The sequence below is a fragment of the Eumetopias jubatus genome, unplaced genomic scaffold (assembly GCF_037043125.1).
Source record: "Eumetopias jubatus isolate StellerSeaLion01/CBP00866 unplaced genomic scaffold, mEumJub1_p1.0 scaffold_8, whole genome shotgun sequence".
Lineage (NCBI taxonomy): Eukaryota > Metazoa > Chordata > Mammalia > Carnivora > Otariidae > Eumetopias > Eumetopias jubatus.
The window spans coordinates 63114315-63142127 of NW_028274814.1; the positions used below are offsets into that span (position 1 = coordinate 63114315).

General features: G+C 38.5%; 1 protein-coding gene across 2 annotated transcripts in view; it reads left to right on the forward strand.

The window, feature by feature from the left end:
- The window catches only part of STK38L (serine/threonine kinase 38 like), a 79677-nt gene that overhangs the window by 23076 nt on the left and 28788 nt on the right, over positions 1–27813 (forward strand). The window contains exon 2 of one of the 2 annotated variants that reach the window (XM_028113189.2): positions 12447–12564. The exons of the other annotated variant lie outside the window; for it this stretch is intronic. Within the exon in view, the coding sequence (XP_027968990.1) occupies positions 12558–12564 (7 nt within the window). The 5' untranslated portion in view covers positions 12447–12557. The remainder of the gene's footprint in view (positions 1–12446; positions 12565–27813) is intronic. 2 annotated transcript variants of the gene reach the window in all.

A 27813-nucleotide genomic window follows, 5' to 3' on the forward strand; every position in this document is an offset into this window, starting at 1 on the left:
TACTCCATGTGTATCTTTTTGGCATATGTCTTGGAATGTAGTTGCTTGGTCATTGGGTATGTGTCTGTTCAGCTTTACTGAGAAGTATCAAACTGTTCCCCAAAGCAGTGTACCTTCATCAGCAGTGGATAAGAGAGTTCCTATTGTTCTACTCCCTCAGCAAAACTAGATATTGACAACCTTTTAAGTTTTTGCTGATCTAGGGATATGAAATGATAGCTCATTGGGGTTTTAATTTTCATTTCCTTGATTAGAATTGTAGTTGAGCATCTTACATTATATTTATGGACCATTTGTGTGTTCCCTTCTGTGAAATTCCTGTTTGGGGTTTTTGCTCTCTTTATTTTTTTTGTTTTTTTAATTGACTCATAGAAATTCTTAATGTATTTAAGATATACTGTTTAGAACAGTGCCTAATACGTAGTAACAAGTATATAAGAATAGCTATTCATACTATATTATCTTTGTTGTATTTAATTCTTTATTTTTAAGTGTTGCAAATATCTTAATCTAGTTGGTGGCTTATTTTTCATACTGTGATGCTAGTGTGTTGTTTTCTACCTTAGTATTTTAATATTGTAAATTTTAATATGCATAATTTTAATATGCATGAATTGTTTTTTACAAAATCTTGACTACATATTCATAACCATGGCATATTCATGGTGGATGTTATATTTCATAACCTATAATTTTTCAATCTTCAGTACCATTTTTTTTGTTGCTGCTATTTTTTCTTAACCCCAGGAAAAATGAACCTATTTAATCCCCTGTTCAAATTACTATAATTTTATTTCCTATATTGTAGCCTAGTTGTAGATGCATCTGTCTCTCCAAGTGTATTGTGATTATTTTGAATACAAAATATTTTTGGCTTCATAATTTCAAAAATTTAATACTTGTCACTTAGGGACTGCTTGAAATCTGTAACAGCTACCCATAAGAGATACAAATGAATCCTAAACTATGATTAAAGTTGAGTCCTTATGATGTCAAATCACAGACTTAAGTTCTTTGAATTATGTAACTTGCTGACCAAACTGTCAGTGTATCATTTTCTTTAGCTTAGTGGTAATTCAGAGATCTAATTATCTTTCAGTAGATTTTCCACATGCTGGAAGGATGGCAAAGGGACCTGTTAAGCAGTATAATTGTCAACTACAGTGGTGAGAGAAATGATAATAACAGTTTCTTCACTTATCATGTGTCACGTACTTTTCTAAATGTATTACTTGTATTAACTCACGAGAACCCCTTTGGTGGATGAGGAAACCAAGGCCCAGACAGATGAATTTACTTCTCCAAGATCAAACAGCTAACAAGAGTGCAATCAGGGATTTAAACTCAGTCTAGTTGCAGAGTCTTAGAAGTAGATTCATAAGATGTTCATCAACTGGTATCTGAAGAATTACTTTTTAAAAATTAATATTTGGTTTAAGAGAAGAATTCACCTAAAACTGTTCTGTTTTTTAATGTGATGGTGCAAGAATGGGAAACACATTTTCCATGTGGTAGATGGGATCGAGTACTTTTAGGTTAAGAGAATTTTCCTCCTCATAATCTTTATTTTGGATTTAAAACATTCTCATTGGTTCCTGAAACAGTTTTCTTTAGGTTGCTATTATTGCTTTGGCTATTGGTTATTTCAGATATATTTTTCACTCAGTTGTGGTTTCTTTATTCATTTCACTGTAGATTAAGTACTTAGATGAATTAAGGTCAGTGCATTTCCTCTAAAAATTATAGGGTTATATGACTAAGTGAAAAGAATGAAAACAAATTATAGCTTCTTACCCATTCTATTTTGAGTAGAATTAGCAGAGTTGGAACAACCACGTATAGGAAAGGTAGTTAGTACTGAGGTGATTGGCTGCAGTGTATTATGCTGATGACTCAGCTAGGGTGTGTATCTTAATGGAAAAGTTTTAAAACTTCGCTATGGGATTTAAATATTATGCTTTTTCCTCTATTGCTTCCCCCTCAAGGAAGGACTAGGAAGGTAGCTCTTTTCCCTCCCTTGTATGGTCATACTAAAGGATTGCAAATTAATTAGCCGCATTCAAGGCATCACACAGATTGAATTCCATATTTGTCTTCAGGGAAGTCCAGATTTCTGTTTGGGGTGACTGAATCTGTGCTTTGTGAGACTGTGTGCAACTTCCTTGTATTCAAGGGCGGGATCATCTTGTCAACAGCCAGATGCCTTATTAGTCGTAAGTCATTAAGAAGAAATGAGCCCCCCAAATGTAGTTTGTTTTTATCTTTTTTTTTAATTTTTTTTTTTTTAAGATTTTATTTATTTATTTGACAGAGACACAGTGAGAGAGGGAACACAAGCAGGGGGAGTGGGAGAGGGAGAAGCAGGCTTCCCGCGGAGCAGGGAGCCCGATGCGGGGCTCGATCCCAGGACCCTGGGATCATGACCCGAGCTGAAGGCAGACGCTTAACGACTGAGCCACCCAGGCGCCCCAATGTAGTTTGTTTTTAATGTTTCTCTCTACGCTTTTTTTTTTACCACCTCCGCCCCACATACATACAATGCATCAGAGAAATATTGCACCTGCTTGTTACTTGGCAGTAGATTCTGTGAGGATTAATTGTAGACATTGTTTACTCTGTGGGTTGGGGACAGAAAATTGCTCTTTAACCTTTTCCCAAGTCTCTGATAAGTACTGAAAACTTTGGCGGTTGAATGTGGCCTGTAGAAGAAACACATAAATAAATATTGGGAAAACAAAAGTAAATGCACACATTCGAAATTTGGAAAATCCTGTTTTCTAAATTAGCTCCTTTTATGATTTGAGTTAAAGGTGGTTTTTTTTTTTTTTTAAGATTTTATTTATTTGACAGAGAGAGACACAGCAAGAGACAGAACACAAGCAGAGGGAGTGGGAGAGGGAGAAGCAGGCTTCCCGCCGAGCAGGGAGCCCGATGCGGGGCTCGATCCCAGGACCCTGGGATCATGACCTGAGCTGAAGGCAGACACTTAATGACTGAGCCACCCAGGCGCCCCGAGTTAAAGGTAGTCTTGATGTGTCAAAAAGAAACTTTACTGTCTTCTGCCTTTTTTTGTTTTTTGTTTTTTTAAGAACCTTACGACCTTTGTGCTATGCTGACAGACATTTCGTGTTTGATTTGATTTGTTTTTCAACAACAGTGGGGATTTTCTACTTTGCTGATTCCCATGAAGTGGTTATGATTTCTTTCATGAAACAGGTGCAGTGTTAGAGGTGGAGTGTAGAGGCCCTGAACCAGGAGCCTAACTTGCTGGTTCCATTTCTAAATGTGTTACCTTAGGCAAGTTTTGTTAACCTTCTGAACCTCTCAGGTTTTTCATCTTTAAAATAGGAATAATAATACCTGCCCACCTACCTCACACGGTTTGGGAGAGGCAGTCAGGCCTATAGTGGCGGAGTCTGGGTTACTGACAAGCTTGTTTTGGTTGTATAACATCGAATAAGGTACACATCTTCTCTGAGACCAATTTTTTTTTTTCTACTGCAAAATGGCAGTAATTTTATGTACCACTTCTTAGGGTTAATGCAAGGGTTAACCTGTTAATAAATAAAATGTTAAGCCTGGCACACAAATCTTTTTTTAAAGATTTAATTTAATTTATTTATTTATTAGAGAGAGAGAGGGAAAGAGAGAGCAGGAGCATGGGTGGGTGGGGGAGGAGCAGAGAAGGGAGGGAGAGGGAGAAGCCTCCCTGCTGAGCACATCCCAGGACCCTGAGATCATGACCTGAGCTGGTTAGGTGTTTAACACACTGAACCGTGCAGGCGCTCCATATCGGGCACATAATTAATGTTCAGTTACTTATTATGAATTATACATTTGTTATTGTCAATGACATTTGGGGTGATATTAACATTCTTAGAGTTCTAGGTTTGGAATAGAATAAAACTGACAAGTTTTGATGTTTAGTACCACAGGCTTACTGCTGAGAAAATCTGAAATTATAAGAAGGTAATAATTAAAGGGCATAATTTTCTAATTTCAGAGTAATAGTCGTAACAGCAGGACATCGTCCAGATGATCTGCTTTTCTGTGCTTTACTTTTTGTTTAAGTAAAGATAATGGTTGTTGAGGGGAAAACATTGCTTTTGTTTTGTCAAAATCGAAACAAAAGTTTATATGGTTTGTGGTACCCAGTACTGACTGAGTACTTCTAATACTTTTCTTAGAAGTGCCCTTTTTGGTACTTAAAAGGTACTATGTAGTTTATAAGGGAAAAAATATCTTCTATTATAGTCTACACAACAAATTAACTATCCACTCTATTATTTTAAGAAATAGCAATAAGGGTTATTGCTGATATTGCCTAAAAGTTTGGGGGGATGGGAGGAGGGTTATAGAGGGTCACAAAAATCACCTGAAAAATATTTTTCATCTTTCCTTACTTGTGCTTTTTATCAAGTCATTGTTAATATGACCACACAGTACTGTCCGTTTCATTAGTTCATTAAAACTCATCACAGTAGATACATAACCCGCATTTATTAAGCATCTACTATGTGTTTGGCACTGTGCTCGAAGCTGGTACCCCACTTGATGAATAGATACTGTTATTTCATGCTGTAGCTTGTATATTATCTTGAAAGATGGGGAGAGAAATATAGTAGAGTACCTAAAATCTGCATTTCTAAAGCTGTAACAGTATCTCAGTAATCTCCACTAATACTGCCTTGGTTCAAGCTCTCATCATATCCTGCTGGGCCATTGTAGTACGCCTAACTACCAGGTAAACCTCCCTTCCCTTCTTTTACTCCCTCCTCTGTTCCCCAAACACCAGGAACCATCACCAAATCTATATTCCTGCTCCAACAGTTCATCTAAAATGGAAATGGGACTGCATCATTTCCAGGCTTACAATCTTTAAAATGCCTTCTTTATCACTTTTCAAGATACCATCCAAATTCCTTGGTATGGCATTCCTGGCTCTTTTCAGTCTGGTCCCTACTTTCTTATCCAGTGTCATCTCCTGCCACTTAACTTTCGCCTTCTGCTTATGAGATTATTTACAATTCCCTACTCTCTAACACTGTGAGGGCCTTTGGCATTTTCAGCTCCATCGTCCCTATCATCTCACTTACATTGTATTGTCATTTATTTATACATCTGTCTCCCATGATTAGATTGGATCTCGAAAGCAGATTCTGTGTCATTTTACTTTGTATTCTACCCACATGTAGCACTGCCTGGCACATCGTACGCATTCCCAGAGTGTTTGTCAAATATGTAAATAAATGAGGGATCAAAGAAGCTCCCGCTTGGCCATACTATATCACTAATAACATTAGCAGTTCTTAATTGTGTTGTACAGTAACTATAAGTCAGTTTTAGAAATCCAGTGATCATGTTATAGTTAAAAGGGAACTTAATATTATCTCATCCAACCCTTTCATTTTTTTTCAGTTGGATAAACTCAAAATCAAAAGCTCAGATAAGCTCTGACTAGCGGTCGTGTCACGACCGACCCTGGCCTGGCTGCCCGATCCCCTTGCCACAAGGGGCCTAACACATTGAAATGGGGCAGGACTTTTAACGTGGTAATCATTCAGTCATTTATTTTAGTTTGGGATTTTCTTCCTAAAAAACTTTATTGTGGAAAAGTTTAAATATACACAATAGGAGAGGATTATGTATTTCCACGCACCCTCACCAGCTTGAACAGTTAAGAAAGCATGACCAGTCCTGTTTCATCTGTACCCCCACCTACTCCCTTCATATTACCTTGCCGCAAATCCTCGATGTTACATTGTTTCATCCGGAAATATTTTAGTATGTATGGGATATGTTTTTAATCCTTTAAATATAGATCTCCCTGGTATTCTGGGAAGTCATGATACTTCAAAAACAGAATATTGAAGGCTCCCTGAAGACCTGGGTCTGGAAATCTGGTGGCCCCTCCTGCTGAGTGGTGGTCTTGTGCCCTGGTGCCCTCTCCTCCCCTTACCCAGCTGTTCCCAGGCCCATGGCCTTCACTGCTCCCTTCTCCCTGAGCCTCCGTTGTCCCTGGAGAGTGTGCTTTGTTATTGAAACTCTGTTAGATGGAAGTGGAAGGAAGACAAGAGATGGTGATGATATTAATAAGGAAAATAGTAGAAAATAAGATACTCTATATATGTATGAAGTTAAGTAGCTTTAAAAAAATACATCCACAAGAAACCTTTAAAATTCCTTGGCATCTTTGTCGTTTTTCTTAAGATTGCATTATAAACTAATAGTTGAATTTTTTATTAGGAATTATTATAAACATACACAGTTGCAGAGAAAAGTATAAGGAACATCATGTGTCTGGTGCACAGATATTAATATTTTGCCAGATTTGCCTTGGATTTTATTAAGTAACAAAACATTAATAGAGTTGGAGATGCCTTCTGTACTCTTTCCCTCCTTCCACAGAAATAACCATTATCCTGGATATAGAATTTTTATTGTTCCAGTGCATGTAATATTGAGTAGTGACTTGCCTTTTAAAAAACCATTTTGCCTCTTCCTTTTGACCCTCACAACTCTTAAAGTACGTGGGGAACTATACAGAGTATTTCATGTCTAAAAATGCACAACCCACCAACCTTCCCAATTTCACTTAATAAAAGCTATAGAGTATGAAGTGATGTTTTATGCTCTACAGTGTATCTGATTAGAAGCAGAGTTCTGAGGCTTGTGTGTGAGAACTGTTCACACCCTGCTGTCCTCTCTGCTTAATTTAAAGTACAAATAGTTACCTTTAAAAAGCATAAACAACATGGAGGACTGAAGGGAAAGAACCTCAGAGGGTTAAATAGTCTTAACTTCCAGATTTTAGTGAAACTGCTTTAATACCAATCACAGGTAAGTTTGCTACTCCTTTTCAAAGACAATACCCTTCCTAACATAATGCTCACTGGTATGTCAGTGTGGTAAAGAAATCACTGAGATGTCTTGCTTTGCATTATCTAATAATGATTTTTAAATTAAATAACTGTAGAGTTTGCATATGATTTAAATTAAAAAAAAAAAAAAAGGTTCCATCCTAAGTCCTCCCAACCAATATTCCCAGCTATGTTTAGCAGTTGTTTTTTTTTTTTTTCCTCCTTGGGAGGAGATACAGTGTTCATCCTGTTTATTCAACTAAAAAAAATTTTTTTTTCCTTTTTTTTTTTTTTTTAACAAATCTAGTGCTGGTAAAATTTTCTGACTCAGTAATTTTGGAAAGAACTACCTCTTTCCACAAATAGATGAGCCCACATACTAGGTCTTCTGAGTGAACTAGTAAATTTCCATGATGTTGGGAAACTGGGTGGAGGTTTTTGTGGATGCAAGTCCTATGGAATAGGGACTTTTCAGGTCGCAGAGAGGGGAATGGAATTAAGGTTCTGCTACCGAATAGTCCCTCGAGCCACAAAGCATTGGGATTTCCCATTGGGTTAATCTCTTGCAGGCCACAGTTTGCGCACATCATGGGGAGTAGCTTCAGGAGGAACAATGGGTGATGCTTGCCTATGGGGTCTCGGTCCTTCTATTAGGGTGTTGTAAGTTTGGCTCAGTCTTGATTTATCAAGCAAATTGAGATCATCACTATTTTTCTTCACATGGACTTTTAAATAGATGTCATTAAGTTTTGATTACTGTGAAGCATTCAGTGAAGCTAGAGCCGAGCTACCCAACCTACTAGTTTTTATTGGGCACTGCAGCCTGCACCCATATTTCCCTGTTCTGAAGCCCTGCTTATATCACAAAGGCCCACCCAGGCTTATTAGCCACATGCACTGATTGCTTCTATGAGTTAGTCTTGCTCTGTTCGAAAATATTATGGGATCTTAGAGTGCTCATATCATCTCTTACTATTGGCGTCTCTTCCTACTAGCAAAGAGTCAGGTGTATATCAGGTGATAATGATGCCAATTATTTGATCAGCCTTACCTGAAACCAGTGGAACTATGGCTTAGCTGGTTTCTTCTATTTTTCTATATTTGGCCACCCCAAGGCCCTAACTGTCTTGCAAACACCACTTAATAGGCTTATTGAATATCTTAGTTTGTTTTCTGTAATCAGTAACAGACACTGTAAGTTTGGATGCAGCTTTTTAAAAAGGACTATGAAAAACTGCAACCTTCAGTCTGGATACTTGTCCCCGAGGTGGCAGAAATACCTTGGCAAAGAACTGAAATCAAAATGGTAATTTGAAGCCCAAGGCTGATGCTGGGTTAGTTTAAACCATGTTTTTCCCTATTTTCAAAAAGACAATACATGGGGCATCTGGTGGCTCAGTTGGCTAGGCATCCAACTCCTGATTTCGGCTCAGGTCATGATCTCAGAGTCATGAGATTGATCCCTGCATCGGGCTCTGTGCTCAGCAGGGAGTCTGCTTCTTTCCCTCTGTCTCTCTTTCTCCCCATCTGCCCTGCCCCCTGCTCGCATGCATTCTCTCCCTCTCTCTAAAATAAATACATCTAAAAAAAAAAAAGATAATACCCAATCAAAATCCCAACAATATTTTTAATTAAACTTTATAAGCAGATTCTAAAATTCATATGAAAAAGTGTGTAAAAACTTGGGGGAGGGGAAACAAGGGTAAAGGGGAGAGGCTTGCCCAAGCAGGTGTCAAAAAATATTTTACAGCTCTGAAAATAAAATAGTTTGGTTTAGATGTGAAAATGAATGGATGGATGGATGAATAGATAGATTGATCGATAGATTAATGGAACAAGGAAGAGTCTCAGAATGGACTCTGACAAGATGGTTATCTAGTGCAAAAGTTCTGTAGGTGGTCATACTTACTCCTAAGTCTTAGTGCACGAATTTTTTTCTTAGTTTTTAAAAAATGTCCACTAGGGGTACCTGGCTGGCTCAGTCGGTAGAGCACATGACTCTTGATCTCAGGGTTGTGAGTTTGAGCCCCATATTGGGTGTAGAGATTACTTAAAAATAAAATCTTAAAAAAAATTAAAGGTGTACAACATGATATTTAAAAAATAATAAAAAATTTCTGCTGTATTCTTAAGTATGACTTTTTAGTTTTATGAAAGCTTAGGGTGCTATTTTTCCACACATTTTATAATGGAAAGAGGTGAGGGAAATCAAATTTATAATAATGAGCATGGTGCTTTCAGGAACAGAGTACTCTGTAAAGCGGGGCTTACTCATTTGAAAATAAAAGCCAGATGAGAGACAGTATAGTTAAATGGGTTGTGAGCTTGGGCCCTGATACAGGGCAGACTAGGCTCCATTTACTAGTTGTATGTCTTTGGGGTGGCAACTTAACAAACTCTCTGTTTCCTCATCTGTAAGTCTGGAAACATCTACTTCACAGAATTTTTGTGAAGATGAAACATTGTCATGCATGTGGAAAAAAAAAATCTTTTTTTTTTTTAAAGATTTTATTTATTTACTTGACAGAGAGAAACAGCGAGAGAGGGAACACAAGCAGGGGGAGTGGGAGAGGGAGAAGCAGGCTTCCCACTGAGCAGAGAGCCCGATGCGGGGTCGATCCCAGGACCCTGGGATCACAACCTGAGCCAAAGGCAGACACTTAACAACTGAGCCACGCGGATGCCCTTCTGTTTTTTAAATTCTTAAATAAATACGAGTCATCAAGATTTCAGAAGAGCAGCTTTATTCTCAAATCAGTTTCACGGTTTTTTTGAGGGAGACAAGCAGTTTTTCCCTTAACAAAATGGACTGAAAATTTAAGAAATTTGGATTATGGAATGATGAGAATCAAAGGAAATCAGTGCTGATTCTAGCTACCTTTTTCTTATTTGCTAGGAGAATTTGGGCGAGTTAATTGCTGCAGTTGAAGTTCTTCATTTTTATGGAGCACCTCAGAAAAATAAAAGTGTTTGAATTTCAGTAGGAGAGATTTAGGTTAGATGTAAGAAGAACTTTCTGATTGTAAGGCTGCCAAACAGATAAGAGAGACTCCTTTGTCACCACTGTGGAGACCTTTCTGGCTTTCTGAGGTTATTTCAGGGCTCCTGGGAACCCATCTAGAAGCAGCTTAAAGGTGGACTTCAACCCTAATATGGCAACTTTGCTGGGTTTCTGACTGCCACTCAGTGTTGGTTAATCCTCCCGCTCACACACTAAAGCATTCTGATACTTTCCCCCTATTTAGACAAGTAAATGATGACAGCATAGTATAGACAAATATGTATTTTAAATAATCTGTGAAATAATTGCAAATGTTCCCAAAAGATAATAAAACTCCTTAAACAGTTTGTACAGCTGTTTAGGTGAGAGAGTATGTTGAGTGGGGGGAAGGTTAACACAGCCTCGTTTCTGGGAGGATAGGCTAGTTGATTCTTTTAGTTACTGTAAAACCAGGAACTATACAGTGCTTTCAGATTTATTAAGAATAAATAAGGCGATCATGTAAGAAGAGACCAGTAATTCTTTTGGGTTGTCTTTAGGAGGTTAACATTTATTTTTGGCTTTAGCTTTGTTGAAACTAGTTGAGTCTGATCATAAAGGGTAGGAGTGATGTTAGAACAATAGCCCTGGAGTCAGACAGGGTTCAGAGCCCAGCTCTGCTACTTTCTAGTCCAGGGCCTCTGGCAAGTAACTTAACCTCTTGGAGCCTCAGTTGCTCATTTGTTAAATGGGGAAATAGTACCTACCACATACAGTTGTTGTGAAGATTGAGTGAGGTGATGTACACAGTATTGTCTGGCGTGGAGAAGGTTAGGTGCTTAGTGGTGGTAGTCATAAGCCACTGTGATGACAGTGATAATAATGACAATGACATTGGTTGGTTGCTTCCCAGAGGATCATTATCTATGCTGGGAAGTCTTCTGCTGAAGAGTAAATTGGCTTTATTTTAAAAAAGAAATTATATATGCTGGTCTAAATAAATAGGGTCCAAACAATAGGGTCTTTTTGTTTTCACTATTTTTAGATTTAATTTATATTCAAGTTAACATATTACTTTCAGGGGTAGAATTTAGTGATTCATCAGTTGTATGTAACACTCAGTGCTCATCACATCACGTGCCCTCCTTAATGCCCATCACCCAGTTACCCCATCGCCCCACCCACCTCCCCTCCAGCAACCCTCAGTTTGTTCTCTATATTTAAGAGTCTCTTATGGTTTGTCCATCAGTTCTTTTCTTAAATTCCACAAATAAGTGAAATCATATGGTATTTGTCTTCAAATAATAGGGTCTTAATGTCACATCCCAATAACAGAAAATCTTACTTAGTCTGGAAAACTCTTTCTACTTACATCTTCAACCTTTGAGTTGTGTGACAGTAGTTTTGATTTGATCTTACTGATTTGTAGGAAAGTGCCCTGCTTCTAATGTAATAACTACAGTTTCTACGTGAACTAAAGCATTCTTTGACTTTTTTCGTAGTTGGATAAACTGAAATTATTTAAATATTGGCGTTAAGGTATGATTTAAGCTATTTAACATAGCTAAAAATGGTCTATGATAATTATATTGTGAAAATATAGTCTCACTCTGTTAAAGAATGAATTTTTCAATACAAAAGTGGGCAAGGAACTTAGGCAGCTTAGAAAAGAAGAAATAATTATTTAAAATATATGAAAATATGCTTACCTCATTTTAGTCAGAGGAATGCATAAGCGAAAGTAGGATTTTTTTTTTAACCCATCAGGCTGGCAAAGATTAAAAAGATGGACAGTGCCCAATGTTGCCTCTTTCACGTATCTGTAGATGGTCAGTTGGTACTCCCTCTCTGGGAAGGAATCTTGCATCATGTATCAAAATTTAAAATGTGAATATTCTTTGATTCAGCAATTGCACATTGGAAGAATATAATAAGGAAATAAGAGATAGAGTGCACAATCTGTGATCGGAATATGTTCACTGCAGCATTGCTAAAAATACGTCCCTAAAATGGGATCCATCTAAGCATCTCTTAGTGGACATCGGTTTAAAACTATGGCACTACAGAAAACGGAGAGCGCTATGGTCACTAACTTCAGAGCCTGGTTCCACCACAGTTAGCTGTATGATCTTGGGCAAGTTACTTGATCCAGTTGAATCTTTCTTTCCTCCTCTCTATGTAGTAATAGTAAAAGCACACGCTTTTTAGGGTTCGTATAGGGGTACATGAGATGATACACATAAAACACAAAGCAACTCACTGTATGTTGGAAAATGTTATTACTGTATGGTCCTTAAGATAAAGTGGGTCTGTTTATGTTAAAATAGTAAGGGAAAAAGGGGGTAACAGAGCAGTTTATATGAGCCCATTTGTATTAAAACCATCTGTGTGTGTGTGTTTGTATACACATTAAAGTTTGGGAAGGTCATCAGAACAGTTGATGTTCAGTGAGCACGTGACTAAGGCCGAGGCACTGTTCAGTGCTCTAACATCTATCAGTCAGCCACTTTATTAAGATTTGTTAATATGTTTTAAGTGCTTGGAACAATACCTACACTTTGTAAACAACTTAATTCTCACACGCCGTCATTATCTCTGTTTTGTAGATAAGGACACTGACACCCTGAGAACTCTCAGAGTTCGTCAGTGACAGAGCCAGAATTTAAATCCGGGCAGTGGAACGCCAGTCTGGCACCCAGCAGTTAAAACTGGATGGTATGGGAGGTAGGAGTGCGAGGTCACTTTCACGTTGCAATTTATATACTTTTGGATATTTTCACATTTTTACAGGAAACGTTTGCTTTCATTAATAGAAGAAAGATATTTCCAGTTTGGAAAGAAAAAAAAGTGCATTTTTATATTTTAGAAATCTTATTCCATGTTACAGAATACCTGTGGCAGATTCCAGGCATCTGAATATATGTACACTTAGCTTTGCCCTCATGCTCAGGTGTCATGGACAAGGAGTACGCATGATTCCATGTAGTATATAAGATTTTTGAAAACCTCACTTGGGGGTTATTTTTACAAGGAAATAATCATAGATAGAGGTAGAGTCCCAGGCTGAATTTAGATCACTTCATGGTGGTTAACTTGTGTAAGCGAAATCCTAATCGCTTTGAAGAAGGCTTTAGTCATAATATTTTGGTTTTTAGAAAGTTTGGAGTAAAAATGTCATTCTTCAGTTATCTGAAAAGCAGGCAGAAACCAGTTATTTTGATCCACAGACCTGTAATCGTAAGACAGTAAACAGTGATTTAGCGGTGGACTTGGACATCAGTGTTAGAGCTCATAGACACCATGTAGACCTGACCTTGGCCCTGGCTGTCAGTGTCCTGAGAGCCAGCTTCTCCACAGGGTAATATGGACTCCTAGAGCTGCCACCGCACCATGGACTCTCCTGTTAGGCTGGGAGCTCCACCTGAAGGTCGAGTGACTGGTTCTAGTCCAGGCTTTTCCACCAGATAGCCAAATGACTGTGGGCCGCACTTTGTAAAATGAGGGAGACGGATTAGATAATACAGCTTCTGTTTTTGAGTTCTGTGATTCTAACAGTCTTGTGTGTTGGTGAACTAAATTTGCCACCTTAGACTGTTAGTGAAATCCAGAAAAATGCTGAACAGAATTGAACTCATAAACTGATTTATGGGAGGATTTGCCAGTATACTCACTTGAATTACAGGATATCCTTGATGACAACAAACTATACAGTTTACTTTTTATTCCATCTTAGGCATTTTTTCCCTCGCCTATATTTTTTTCCAAAAAAACCAGAATTGTGTTCTAACGATCACAAAAGATCACAAGTGAGTAAAGTGGTATGACCCCATGTGATACTTAGCTAATCAGCTGTTCAGATATCAATTATAAAGGTTAGTAGCACTGAAAACGTTTTTTTTTCCTGCCTTAAAGATTTGAGTGTCTTAAATGAGGTGGAGTACCTTCTGGATTTTCTCACAGTTGCAGAAGGCAAGTGATCTGTGTGTTTAACACAATGTCTGAATCTTATGAGTCACATGGTATGTCTGCTTTTAGCTGGGAGCAGTTTTTGTTGGTCACTTGTGATCGTCAAAAAGCCTCTTGGGAGAGTTTAAATGACTCAAAATAACTAAAAGTAACTCAGAGCTACTTACATCTTAAAATTGTAAGCTTGGTGATACCATGTTTTATTTTTAGTCTAATCCAATTTTTGCCCTCAAAAAGCATTGCTGCTTCTGGCTTTTACGATGTTAAATCAGTCTGATCTCTTTCAGTGAGTGGTTGTTGTTTCAAAAAGAACGGCAAATGAGATAACGCAGTAATAATTTTTAAAACTAAAATTAGGGAATATAAAAGGAATTGGTACAGTGGAGGAATCCACATCTCTCTTGAACCTCTTCAGTGACTTAGAAGCTTTGAATATTTTTGCGTGAATGGGAAAATTAAACTATGAGTTTATCTTTTTAATCAGATTCATTTTGGGGAAATTTGTATTTTACATTCTCACTTAAACTTAAGCCTATTTTCAGGTTTTGTTTTGGGTATGAAGGTCAGTCTGTTTCTCTCTCTCTCTCTCTCTCTCTCTCTCTCTCCCCCATTCCCATTCCCATTAGACGCTTACTTTTAAGAAAGTGAAAGGCAGGAGTTCGAAGATAAGCAGCTTCTGCCAGTTGGGCCACTGAGTGATGTATGTGTGTGGGCTGCTCTGCCAAGCTTGTTCCTCCCCTTTCCTTTACAGTGCATCACACCACCTCTCACCACTTCACTGGTGTTCTCTGGTCACACCAAACCTTCACCTTTTAGCACAAAATAGGCGTTTTTGGTTGTACTGGTGCTTTGAATCCGGCTGTATCTCCTTTAAAGAAGGAGTAAGGGGAGTGGGGATCTTTGAAGCTAGAGCGCTCATTTTGTCTCTTACGATTTTGGAGTAGTTCCCTTACCTTAAATAAGACTTGAAGTTAATTTAAGATTCATGCTGCCCTGTTTTTTGATTTTGAGATGGGCCTTTGGCGTCCCCAGTAGACAAGCTATTTAAGAGAGTGACAAACAGTTTTAGCCCTTGTAAACATGCACAAGTATAAGCCACTAAAAATCTGTTTTCCTAAAAAGAAGTGCAAGATATGACTGGAAAACTTTTCAGAATTCTCATTAGTCTTGTGGTTTGTGTTTAATTTTATTCTATGACTCAGACTCTTTTTGCTGTTCTTCATTATCCTCCACTAAACCAGAACTAAGAATTTGGTTCATAGGAAAAAACTCCCAAGTACAGTGGTACCTGGGAAACCACCTTTGTGGGCTGAAGAATTCAGTTTGATTCCCTTTTACTGCTCACACATCTGCCCTCACACAATTCCTCTGACGTACTTTTTTTTCTTATTATAAAAATCATTGTTTTCTCATTGTAGAAAAATTGGAATATTTAAAAGATGATAAAGGACAAAATTTATCCATAATTTACCCCCTTTTTTCCCATATTGTTGAGTTCATATTTTACGTGTAGATAGAGCTTTGTATCTTGTTTACTTTACTTCATATTATTTCTCATGTTAAATTTTTTGGGGGAAATTTTCTTCAGTGTTTCTGTGGTATTTTATGCTATCATCATTCCATCAATCATTTCACCTAATTTTAAACGCTTGTTTTATTTGCTATTTTAAATAATGCTTTGATTTAAAAACAACTCTATAAATCTTTGCTGCAATTTTTATTACTTTCTTATGATAGATTCCTAAAGGTAAAATTATTATGTCAAAAAACCCTACAAAACCTTAAGGTTCTTAATACAAATTACTATACTCCCTACCGGGAAGGATTATATTCCTATCAATTAACATAAGCACAGGGAGTGATATCATCAAGGTGGTGATTATAGATTGTTTCCAACTTCAGCCTCCCTTGTAAGAAGACCAACTAGCAACTACCTATAGACAACACCACTGTAATAATCCCAGAACCCAGGTATGAGGCTGAAGCAACCCCCTGTATCACAGAGACTGAGAAGGGCCACATACTCTGACCTCATTGCCCCCTAGGCCGGCACAGTGCTGTACTGAGAAGGCCCCCCGGGCCTATGTTTTTTCCAGTGGGAAAAAGAGCCCAACGTGGACATCCAGCTCCTCTGGCATTATGGGGATACATCCAGGGATGCCCACTCAGGTCTTACCTCACAGGGCTCACTGGGAAAATCTGCAGGGCTCTACTCCTGGGGATCAGATAGACAGAGAAGGAGGCTGGGTTTCTACCACCCGGTGCTCAGATCTTGGTGGACCATATTCCTGCTTACAGTGGTGCCTGAGCAGAGACCCCAGCCAGCTGCTCTGCTGATCTGCAGTGCCAAATCAGTGGCCTTGTTTATTAGGGAGCTTGATTGACAGCTCTGCCTTATTTGGGTCCCCAGCCAACAAGCTATACCAAGTATGGAGCCTGTTCTATGGCCCCACACAGGCAGGGAAGCACATTCACAACTCTGTTCCAGTGCTGAGTATAGCCTCCATTCCTACCTGGCCGAAGAATCTGTGCAGCCACAGGGCCTATCCTACAACCCCACTTGGGCAGGAAGCCAAGCCAGCAGCCCTGGTAAGTATACTATATTAAGGATAGCTTCTGGCACTGCCTAACCAGGGAATCTGAACAGTGAGCCTGGACAGCCTTAGAGCCCAGTCTATAGTACTGTCCAGTTGCTCAGCCCACACGACAGTCCTGCCCTGCAACAGAGCACAGCCTGTGGCTCTGCCTGATTGTTAAACACAGCCTGCTTCCTCTCCCAGGCGGGGAGCCCAGCCAGTGACCTGTCCAAGTGGGAGCGTAGCCTGCAGCCTCACCTGATGAGGAAGCCTGGACAGCAGCCCTGTCCATTTGCAGAGCACGATCTCTAGCCCATCTAACTGTAGAACACAGACAGAGCTCCTCCCAACCAGAGAACTCAACCAGCGATCTTCTCCAACAGTGGATGGAGCACAGCCAACAGCTTACCTGATTGTGAAGTGCAACCTGAGACCTTGCCCAACCTTGGGGCACAGCCTGTAGTCTGTTTGATTACAGAGCATAGCCAGAGGCCCTGTCCAACCACAAAGACCTGTTTGCAGCCTCCCTCAGCATGGAGTCCAGCCAGCACCACCACCCAATCAGGAAGCACAGTCTGAGACCCCATCCAAACAGGAGTGATTGCAGACCCCAGGCCATAGCCCTGCCCAATCTGGGAATCCAACCAGTGTTACCACCATGCCAGGGAACACAGTCTGTGACCTCACTTGACCAGATGTAATTGTAGAATCCAGCTAGTGGCCCCACCTGACTGTAAGCACAGCCAGCAGCTCCACCTGATCAGGGAGCCATCCCATTGCCCTTGCTTGAATGTGGAACCCAGCCAGCAGACGCACCCAACCACAGAACCCGGTAGTTGCACTCACCCTAACTTCAGAGCATGAGCAGTGGCCTCACGCAACTAGAGACCCTGATAGGAAGCCCTCCCTGCCCATAGATACTACCAGCTGATCTGTCCAGTATTCCAAGCTGAGCTGACTGGTGAAGGTCTTTCCATGCTGAACCTATAAAATCTGGGGGAAGAGACCAATTACCTAAATGGCAGATACCAACACAAGGAATCAAGGAACATGAAGAATCAGGTAAACATGACACCACCAAAGAAAACTAATAAAACTCCAATAATTGACCCTAAAAAAATGGGGTCTGTGAACTATCTAACAAAGAATTCAGAATAATCCTCTTAAAGAAGCTCAGTGAACTACAAGAACACACAGACACACAACTAAATGAAATTTAGAAAACAGTGCATGTACAAAATGAAAAGTTCAACAAAGTTTTTGATAGAAACTATTAAAAAAAAACAAATCCTAGAACTGAAGAATATAGTGAATTCAAGAATTCCATTGAGAGCTTCAACAACAGATTTGACAAAGTAGAAAAAAGAACTAGTGAATTGAAAGATAGGTTATTTGAAATTATCCAGTCAGAGGAAAAAAAAAATGAGTGAAGAAAGTCTACAGAATTATAAGACACAATTAGGAGATGCAAATATGTATTATGAATATGTATATTATTATGAATACCCAGAAGAGAAAGGGACAGAAATCTGTTTAAAGCAAGAATGGCAGGGGTACCTGGATGGCTCAGTTGGTTAAGCCTCTGACTCTTGGTTTCGGCTCAGGTCTTGATCTCAGGGTCATGAGATCAAGCCCTATGTTGAGCTCCACTCTCAGCACAAAGTCTGCTTGTCCCTCTCCCTCTGTTCTTCCCCCTCCCTCTGCTCTTCCCCCTGCTGTCTCTCTCTCAAATAAATAAAGTCTTAAAAAAAAATAAAGCAAGAATGGCAGAAAATTCTCCAAACTTGGGGACAGAAATGGACATCCAGATTCAGGAGGTGCAGTGAATCTCAAATAGATTGACCCCAAAAGGGCTATACCAAGATACATTGTAAATTGTCAGAAGTCAAAGAAAAAAGAGAATTTTGAAAGCAGCAAAAGAAAAACAACTTGTTTCTACAAGGGTGCCCTCATAAGACTATAAGCGATTTCTTAAAAGAAACTTTGCAGTCCAGAGTAAAAGGGATGATGTATTCAAAATATTGAAAGAGAAAAAGCCTGTCAACCAAGAATACTATATGCCCTAAAGCTGTCCTTTACAAATGGGAGAGAGATAAAGACTTTCCAAATCAACAAAAGCATTGCCCCTGGACCTAATTTACAGGAAATGTTAAAGTTGTGTTCTTCAAGTAGAAATAAAAGGATGCTAATTAACATCATAAAAACATATGAATGTGTAAAACTCACTGGTCACACTCTTTTTTTAAAAAAAAGATTATGTATTTATTATTTGACAGAGAGAGAACAAGCAGGGAGAGCGGCAGGCAGAGGGAGAGGGAGAAGCACGCTTCCTATTGAGCAGGGAGTCTGATGCAGGACTCGATCCCAGGACCTTGGGATCATGACCTGAGCTGAAGGCAGATGCTTAACCAACTGAGCCACCCAGGTGCCCCCATTGGTCACATTCTTAAATATTAATGGTGGCACATAATTCACAACTCTAGTTTAAAAATAAGCATCTTAAAAATAAGCATAACTCCAATAATTTATTACTGAATACACAATATCAAGGAGATGTAAATTAAAACACCAGTAACCTAAAATGTGAGGGGTAGAGAAGTCAAAGTATAAAGTTTCTGTCAGCTATTGAAGTTAAGTTGTTATTAGCTTAAAATAGGATGTAAACTAATGATATATGTTGCTAATTGAACATAATAATAAAAAAATAGGATGTTATCAATGTAAACCTCATGATAATCACAAAAAAACTATAGTAGAAACACAAAAGATTATCATAAAAGAGTCAAAGCATACTGCCAAAAAAAGAAAAAGTCATCATTCATAAAACAAGTAGCAAAAGAGGAGGCAAAGAAGAAAGGATATACAAAACAGAAAACAACACGATGGCAATATTAAGTCCTTACCTGTCATTAATCGCTTTAAACATAAATGGATTAAATTCTCCAATCAAAAGACACAATGGCCGAATGGATTAAAAAACAAGATCCAATGATGTGCTGTCTACAAGACACTTATTTAAGCTTTAAGGACACACATAGACGGAGAATGAAGGGTTGGAAAGTCATTTCAAGCAAATGGTAACTGAAAAAAGCAGGGGTAGTTAAACTTAGACAAAATAGACTAAGCTAAAAATGGTCAGAAGAGACAGAGAAGGTCATTATGTAATGATAAAGGGGTTAATTAAGAATATATAGCAACTGTAAATAATTATGTACCTGACATCAGAGTGCCTAATCTATAACACAAATACTAACAGAACTAAAGGGAAATAAACAGCTATGCAATAATTGTTGGGGACTTTAATACCCCCTCTCAATAATGGATAGATCATTCAGACAGAGAATCAATAAGCAAACAGCAGATATGAATAACACTAGACCAAATGGACCTAACAGACTAAAATAAAACATGCCATCCAACAGGCCACAACACAAGTCTTAAACAAACTCAAGAAGACAGGAATTACATGAAGTATCTTTCTGACCACAATGGTGTGAAACTAGAAATCAATAATAGGAGGAAAGCTGGAAAATTCACAAATACATGAAAATTAAACAACACACTCCTCGACAACCAGTGGGTCAAAGTAAAATCAAAAGAAAAATAATTTTTAAAAATGGGACAAGTGAAAATGGAAACCCAGCATACCCAAACTTATGGGATGCAGCAAAGGTGGTTCTAAGAGTTTATTGTAAGTTTATAGTGATAAATGCATACATTAAGAAAAAAGATCTTAAATATCATAACTTTACTCCTCAAGGAACTACAAAAAGAAGAATAAATTAAGCTCAAAGTTCGCTGAAGGAAGGAATTAATAAAGACCTGAGAAGAAATAAGTAGAGATAAGGGAAACAATAGAAAAGTTTAACAAAACTTTTGGTTGGTTTTTTGAAAAGGTAAACAAAAGTGAGAAACCTATAGCTAGACTAACAAAGAAAAAAAGAGAGGATTCAAGTAAAATTAGAAATGAAAGAGAAGATATTACAGCTGATCCTGTAGAAATACAAAGGATCATAAGAGACTACAGTGAACAATGAAACGCCAACAAATTGGATAGCCTTAGAAAAAATAGATGATTTCCTGCAAACATGCAATCTACCAAGACCAAATCCTGAAGAAATAGAAAATCTGACCAGACCAACACTGAGTAAGGAGATTGAATCAGTAATCAAAAAATCTCCCAGAAAAGAAAAGCTCAGGATGGAGGTTAATATATATAAGGAACTTATGTAACTCAATAGCAAGAAGAGTAAATAATCTGATTAAAAATGGACAAAGACTGGGCGCCTGGGTGGCTCAGATGGTTAAGCGTCTGCCTTCGGCTCAGGTCATGATCCCAGGGTCCTGGGATCGAGTCCCACATCGGGCTCCCTGCTCCTTGGGAGCCTGCTTCTCCCTCTGCTTCTCTCTCTCTCTCTCTCTCCCTGTCTCTCATGAATAAATAAATAAAATTAAAAAAAATGGACAGAGACTTGAATAAACATTTTTTTTCCAAAGAAGATATTCAGATGGCCAACAGGTAGATTAAAAGGTGGCTAATATCACTAATCACCAGAGAAATGCAAATGAAAACCAGTGAGGTATTAACTTCACGCCTGTTAGAATAGGTATTATCAAGAGATAGCAAGTGTTTGTGAGGATGTGGAAAAATAGGAACTCTTATACACTGTTGGTTGAAATATAAATTGGTATGGAGTTTCCCCCCCAAAACTAAAAATAGAACTACCCTATGTTCTAGTAATTCCATTTCTGGGTATGTGCAAATGAAACGAAATCATTGTCTCGAGATAGCTGCACCCCTGTGTTCATTGCAGCATTATTCACAATAGCCAAGGCATGGAAGCAACCTAAGTGTCTACTGATGGATGAATGAATAAACAAAATGTGGTATTTTGATATAATAGAATATCATTCAGCCATAAAAAAGGATAGCCTGCCACTTGTGACAACATGGATGGACCTTGAGGGCATTATGCTAAGTGAAATAAATCAGACAGGAAAAGACAAATACTGTATGATATCACTTATATGTGGAATCTAAAAAAAATTGAACTCAGAAATAGCAGTTTGGGGGTGCCTGGGTGGCTCAGTCCATTAAGCAACTGCCTTCAGCTCAGGTCATGATCCCAGGGTCCAGGGATCGAGCCCTGCATCGGGCTCCCTGCTCAGCAGAGAGCCAGCTTCTCTCTCTCCCTCTGCCTGCCTCTCTGCCTATTTGTGCTCTCTCTGTCAAATAAATAAATCTTAAAAAAAAAAAGGAAAGAAATAGCAGTTGGGTTGGTGGTTGCCATGGGCCCTGGGGTAAGGGCAGTTGGAGGGGGAATGGGTAGAGGTGGCTAAAGTGTACAAAATTTCGATTATAAATTCTAGTCATGTACTGTACAGCATGGTAACTATAGTTAACAATACTGTATTGTATATTTGAAAGTTGCTAAGAGTAAAACTTAAAAATTCTCACCACACACACCAAAATTGTAACTATCGATGTGATAGATAACTAACCTTACTGTGGTAATCATTTCATGATTTATGCATATATTGTATGTATGTATCAAATCATTACTTGGTATGTCTTAACATTACACAATGTTATATGTCAATTACATCTCAATAGAGTTAGAAAAAAACCACACTTTACACAAACACAGATGGTATATGAGAAGGTCATCTCATGATAGCCTGGACCAAGAGGGTTTCCCCCTAAATTATGGCTGTTTTCACATAGGAAACATATATTATTTTAAAGTTTCCATATCTTTGATTTACTTGGGAAAATTGAACATTTTCTAGATGTTAGCTGTTTTTATTTATATATTGTCAATCAGTATTATTTCTTTATTATTAGGGTCCTTATTTTCCCCTCACAACTTTAATGTTTAAAAAGCTGTGTTATAAGTTTTTCATACGTTTTAAGAAATGAATTTATTTTTAACATATAGCTTTATACTTCAATAAATACTTTTAACATACACTGTTATTTTGCAGTTTTCCCCCAAAATACTGTCTTTTAATCTTGCTTGATATCCATATATCCATATATGTATATTCCAAATTTTTACATAATGATATGTAGCACTATTTTTATTGTGATGATTTTTTTTTTAAGATTTTATTTATTTATTTGACACAGAGAGAGACAGCGAGAGAGGGAACACCAGCAGGGGGAGTGGGAGAGGGAGAAGCGGGAGCCCGATGCGGGGCTTGATTCCAGGACCCTGGGATCATGACCTGAGCCGAAGGCAGACGCTTAAACACTGAGCCACCCAAGTGCCCCTTATTGTGATTTTTTAATACAGTTCCTGTCAATTCAAAGATCAGATAGTTATTCATCTATATTTTCTTGTAATTTTTTTGAAGTTAAACTTTTCTTTTTACTTTGTTTCCCCTTTTCTTTCCGTTTTTTTCCTCTTTACTTTTTATGTTCACACTTTTGAACCATTTGAAATTTATTTTGTCCCTTGGAGTGGAATGAACATCTGGCTTGCTTAAATAGATAACCAGTTCCAACACCATTAACGGAATAATTCTTCCCTTCCTTCCACAATCTATGATTAGATTTCCTCATAAAAAGGCTAACTTTTTTTTTTTTTTGAATCAAGGTATTCCTAGGTATTTTATGAATGTTGTTCTCATCCCCTTCTCTTTGCTACTTTTGGGAACAGGATTATTTTTTTCATTTCTAAATGTAAATCTTTAAAATTCACATTTTAAAGCATAAATTTTAAACTGAGTCTGGTGATATAACTCAGACCGAATCAGACTTGAACTTATTTTCTTTCCCTACCAACGTAGCTCTTCTCATAATTCCTATTATTAATGATATCACCATTTACCCGCTCATCCCAATCTGAAACCCAGAGGTAATTATAGATTTCAGTCTTTCCAGCTGAATATATGAGCCCCTCTTTTAATCTTTTCTGTGCTACTATCTTAAATTGGGCCCTCATTATTTTATACTAAATCAAAGATTGTGATTTCAGATGTTTACCAGAAGGAGTCAGGTAATAAAATGTGTGAAGGATGTTGGGCAAAAGGGAGTAGAAAGTTGGTGGACTTGGGCAAGATGTTCTCTCTCGCAGGGGGGCTGCTGCTTTTCTGTTCCAGGCAGTCATGTGGGCTTATATTTGACCGAGCTGCTTTTTCAGGAGGACCAGAAATCTGAATTCTTAAGTGAAACCTTCATATTCTAAGTCACAGTGCAAGCCAAACAAAAATATGACTGCAGGCCACAAGTTTGTAACCCGTGACTATTTCTTATGGCGTCCCCCCAACCTGATTTACATTCCTTCAGTCTGGTCTACTCCCAGCCTTTTCGCTGTCCTCCCCGTACTAGCATCCTGTATCTGAGGTACCAGTCACATAGGATTTTAGAGGTAGTTATGTAATTGAACCAACATGAGTTAGCTCCTTGGTGACTTACAGATAGAAACTACATCAGGTAGAGTTGTCATACAAAGTCACCTTTATTTGCAGCAGATAAGGAGATCATGGGGAATAACTTCCAAAGCTGTGATTCCCCAAGCAAGTGTGAATGGGTTCCTTTTATTTAGGGTTAGGATGAATATTTATAAAGGGGATCCTTGTCATTGTATGTACAGGCAGGCATAGGGTCACACGTGTGCCTCAAGGAAACATGCCTATACATACATTGTATGTTATGTTAATGAGGCTCGTGCTCTTCCTTGGGTGGGGAATTTAGCATGATAATGAGGTAGAGGTCGCTGTTGGTCACTACCTGGTCCATTTGCACATGCACCTATGTGAGTCGGTGGATAAGCTCAAGCTGGTCTGGGTGGCCTGGGCCTCTGGAGCTCTTCCCCATGGCAATTGTTATAGCTTGAGGGGTAGTTTTGGTTTCCATCATGGGATGCTTTGCCCATTGGGTCTTTTGCCTGAGTTGAGAGATAACCTGGAAATAAGAACTTAAGGAAAATGGGGCACAAAGGTAGGTAGGTACATGCAGGTAGGCAGCAGAGTTCAGGTCTTAGGGTCTTGCTGGTGACAGGAGTTTTAACTGCATTAAAATATGTACCATTCTTAGGAGAGTTCTTGATACTTGGGTAATAAGCCCTCAGGAAATGTCATTTGTTGGCTGTTACTTTTCACTTGGCTAAAAGCCCTGAAGGGCTCCCATTTATGCTTAGTATACTTTAACATGGCAGAAAGGTATTTTATTATGACTCTTTACCTGTCCTTTCACCTTCATCTTCTGCTGTTTCACTGAATATACTCAAGCCATGTCTACACTCTTGTGTGTCACTCTGTTTCACACCCTTACACTTCCTCCTCTGCCCTGTTCATCTGACTTGTGAACCTTTAGTCCTTCCCACCCACCCTGAGATTCAGTTCAAGTATCTCCTCTTCTGTGAAACCTTTGACTACTCTTAAACCCTTGGAGAGCTAATTTCTCCCTTCTTTGCATCCCCATAAGATTGTGAACTCCCTAAGGCAGGGACTAAATTTTATCCATCTTAGTATTCTCAGTAACGTGTGCAGTGTTGGCACATAGTGTAAACCCACAGGATATGTTAGTTGGAAATGATCCAGTCAGTAAGAGTGAGTGCTACAACTTGAGCCTTCACCTGACCGAATTTCTTGCTCTTCTGAATGTACTGCCCAGAGGAAGGAAACTGTGGCTGCCTGAAGCTTAGGGACCAGGCGTATATAGTATCCAATCTGAGGACCTGTCGTAGCTTAGGGCATTATGGTTGCATTTTCTAAATGCATTTAGAAAAGTTTTCTGGGGTGCCTGCGTGGCTCAGATGGTTAAGCCTCTGCCTTCGGCTCAGATGGTGATCCCAGGGTCCTGGGATCGAGTCCCATATCCGGCTCCCTGCTCAGCAGAGAGCCTGCTTCTCCCTCTCCCTCTGCACCTGCGCCTGCTCATGCTCTCTCTCTCTCTCTCTCTCTCTCTCTATCTCTCTGTCTCAAATGAATAAATTTAAAAAAAAAATCTTTAAAAAAAAAAAAAAGAAAAGATTTCCTACTCCAAGGCAGTACGGTAGCATTAAGGATACTCGTTCCTCAGACATGTAGTATGTGGAAATTAAGGTGAAATCCCCAGTGAAGTAGTGTGTTTTGCCAGTCAGGTAAAGCAGTTCTGTTTTCCTACTTTAGAAGTTTGATGGTAAATGGTTGGAGACACCACATCTATTTATAGGTAGCTTGAGTGCCAGATTTGTTATCTCCTTTCCCCAGGCTTGATAAATGAAAGAATGTTGGACTTAACTATTGGTAGCGTCTCCATTAATGAATAGGGGAGTCTGGAGAAAACACGTGAACAGGAAATTCAAGGGCACCTAGTGTTGTTTTTATCAGTCCAGGAATTCTAGACTTGCAAATTGTATCCTGTTCTTTTTCTGACTAAAGAAAGGGCTTCAGTAAAAGACAAAGGACAGTGTTAAATCCATTAGAGGAATAAATTTGCAATATAATAAGTGCCAGTCATCTACATCATTCTTTGTAATAATTTGGTCACTTCTGTTCTTGGTTTTGTTTAATTTGAAAATTTTAAAGCCTATTTGTGTCTGATTAGAAGGAAATTATTTTTTCTTGTTTTTAAAGCTAATTTCTAAAGGATAGTATTTAATCAAGACTAAGGGTGTGGCTTTGGCTTTTTCTGCAATTATATCTCTCAAGTAGGGTTTTTTTCCTGAAGTTAATGTAACATTAAATGATTCTGTAGTTCTTAATCCAAAGGACACTATTACATATGAAACATGTAATTTCAACTCCATTAAATTTGAGTTCTGTTACCATCATTTTTTGAATGCCTACTGTGTGCTCTGCACCTTGCCAGGTGTTGTAATACTTTCATTACAAAGACGAATACAAAGGTGAATAGGTTTTGCTCTGATTTGTGTTTTAAACACAGTATACGTACTTGCAGGTATATATGTATAAAGCAGAGTGGAAAGAATTAATCATGATTAGATGATATAGTGTCTGGAAATTGTTTTTCATTACTCAACATCCACCTTTGGATTTTGGAATTGAACTCATTACATCTTCTTATGATGGGAGAAACCTGATTTTGTGTTTATCCCTCTTTTATAAAGATCTCAGGTTCTTAACATTTTTATCTAAAAAAACCTCATATTGCTCTCTACTGTTGATGCACACAATTACTGATGTTTAGAATTCCCTAGCAATTTTTTTTATGTTTCACAAAAGTGTCCCTCAAAGTTTTGCTCAGTAATAATTCTGCCCATATCTAGCTCCTCAGTTTTGCTTCATTCTGGGAGAGCCCAGTCAGCAGGAGAGCTTAATGCTGGCCATCTCCAGCTACTTTAAAGTACCGTGGGCAAGATAGTGATCTGTCTTTTATTTATTTATTTTTAAGAATCTGCCTTAGTCTGATGCCATTAAACATTTAAATTAAATAATGGTTCTCTTTGTTTTGATGCCATGCTCACCAAGCAATCTTCTGATCCTAATTAAGGCTTTATACCTAGCTTGCCTACAAGGATGGAATACATTTGCCAGAAGATGCAAGTCTCTGTTCCTTGTTGCTCTTATTGTGTAATTCAATAAATTGCTATTATGTCATACATATCAGTCCCTTGTGAACTCTGTTAGGCTAAAGTAGCTTCCAGAATTTGATTGCTCTGGGTCTCTGGAAGCTGAAGGCCAGAGCTTGCTCTACGAGGTCCCTTGGCAGCCAGTCAGCTGCCTTATAAGGCCATTCCCTGAGTTCATCACACATCTTTCTTTCTGACTTTACAAGCATTACTTAGGTGTTATTTCTTTGTGCTTTATTAGGAGGCACCACAGAAGATTTTGGTTGGTTGGTTGTTTTTTCACCACTCACTTTTTGAAAGGAACGTATAGACTTTGGACAGCCATAGTTGGGTCTTGGCCTTTTTTCCTCCTAGGAACTGGCAAACCAATTTGAAAATTCCTTATCAGGTACAGATCTTCTGGACAAATGAGAAAACACTATGAAATCCCTGGGTATTGCTCTGTGTTGGAGCTTCTAAGTTTTTTGCTCCCCCCACAAATGTTGAAAAAAAGTTACAGGCACTTCTTTGTGTTTGATGAGAATTATCTATGAACTTAAATTTCATATGCCTAAAGGAAGCTCCTTAGGATACTACTGCAGATTTTATATCTATCCCCTTTTTGAGGATTTAAGATGCATATTAGCATATTAAAGGTGCTGAGAAGTCTTAAAATCAGACACTTGTTTAACTCTGTTTAATTTTAATTTCCTAAATTTATTTGAATTCCTCAACTTCTAGTCCATCTTCCTCAGCCTTCCCTCCATCCTCAAATCCCAGTTATGTGGGGTTCAGGGTGTCTGCTGTATACCCTGCCTGTTCCACTTTTCCTTCTTTGACTTTTCTACATCTGATCCTGAAATACAGAACGTGAATCCATTGATTCTGAGGTTTCTAAAGATGGTGTGGCGGCATTGCCTTAGATAGCATTC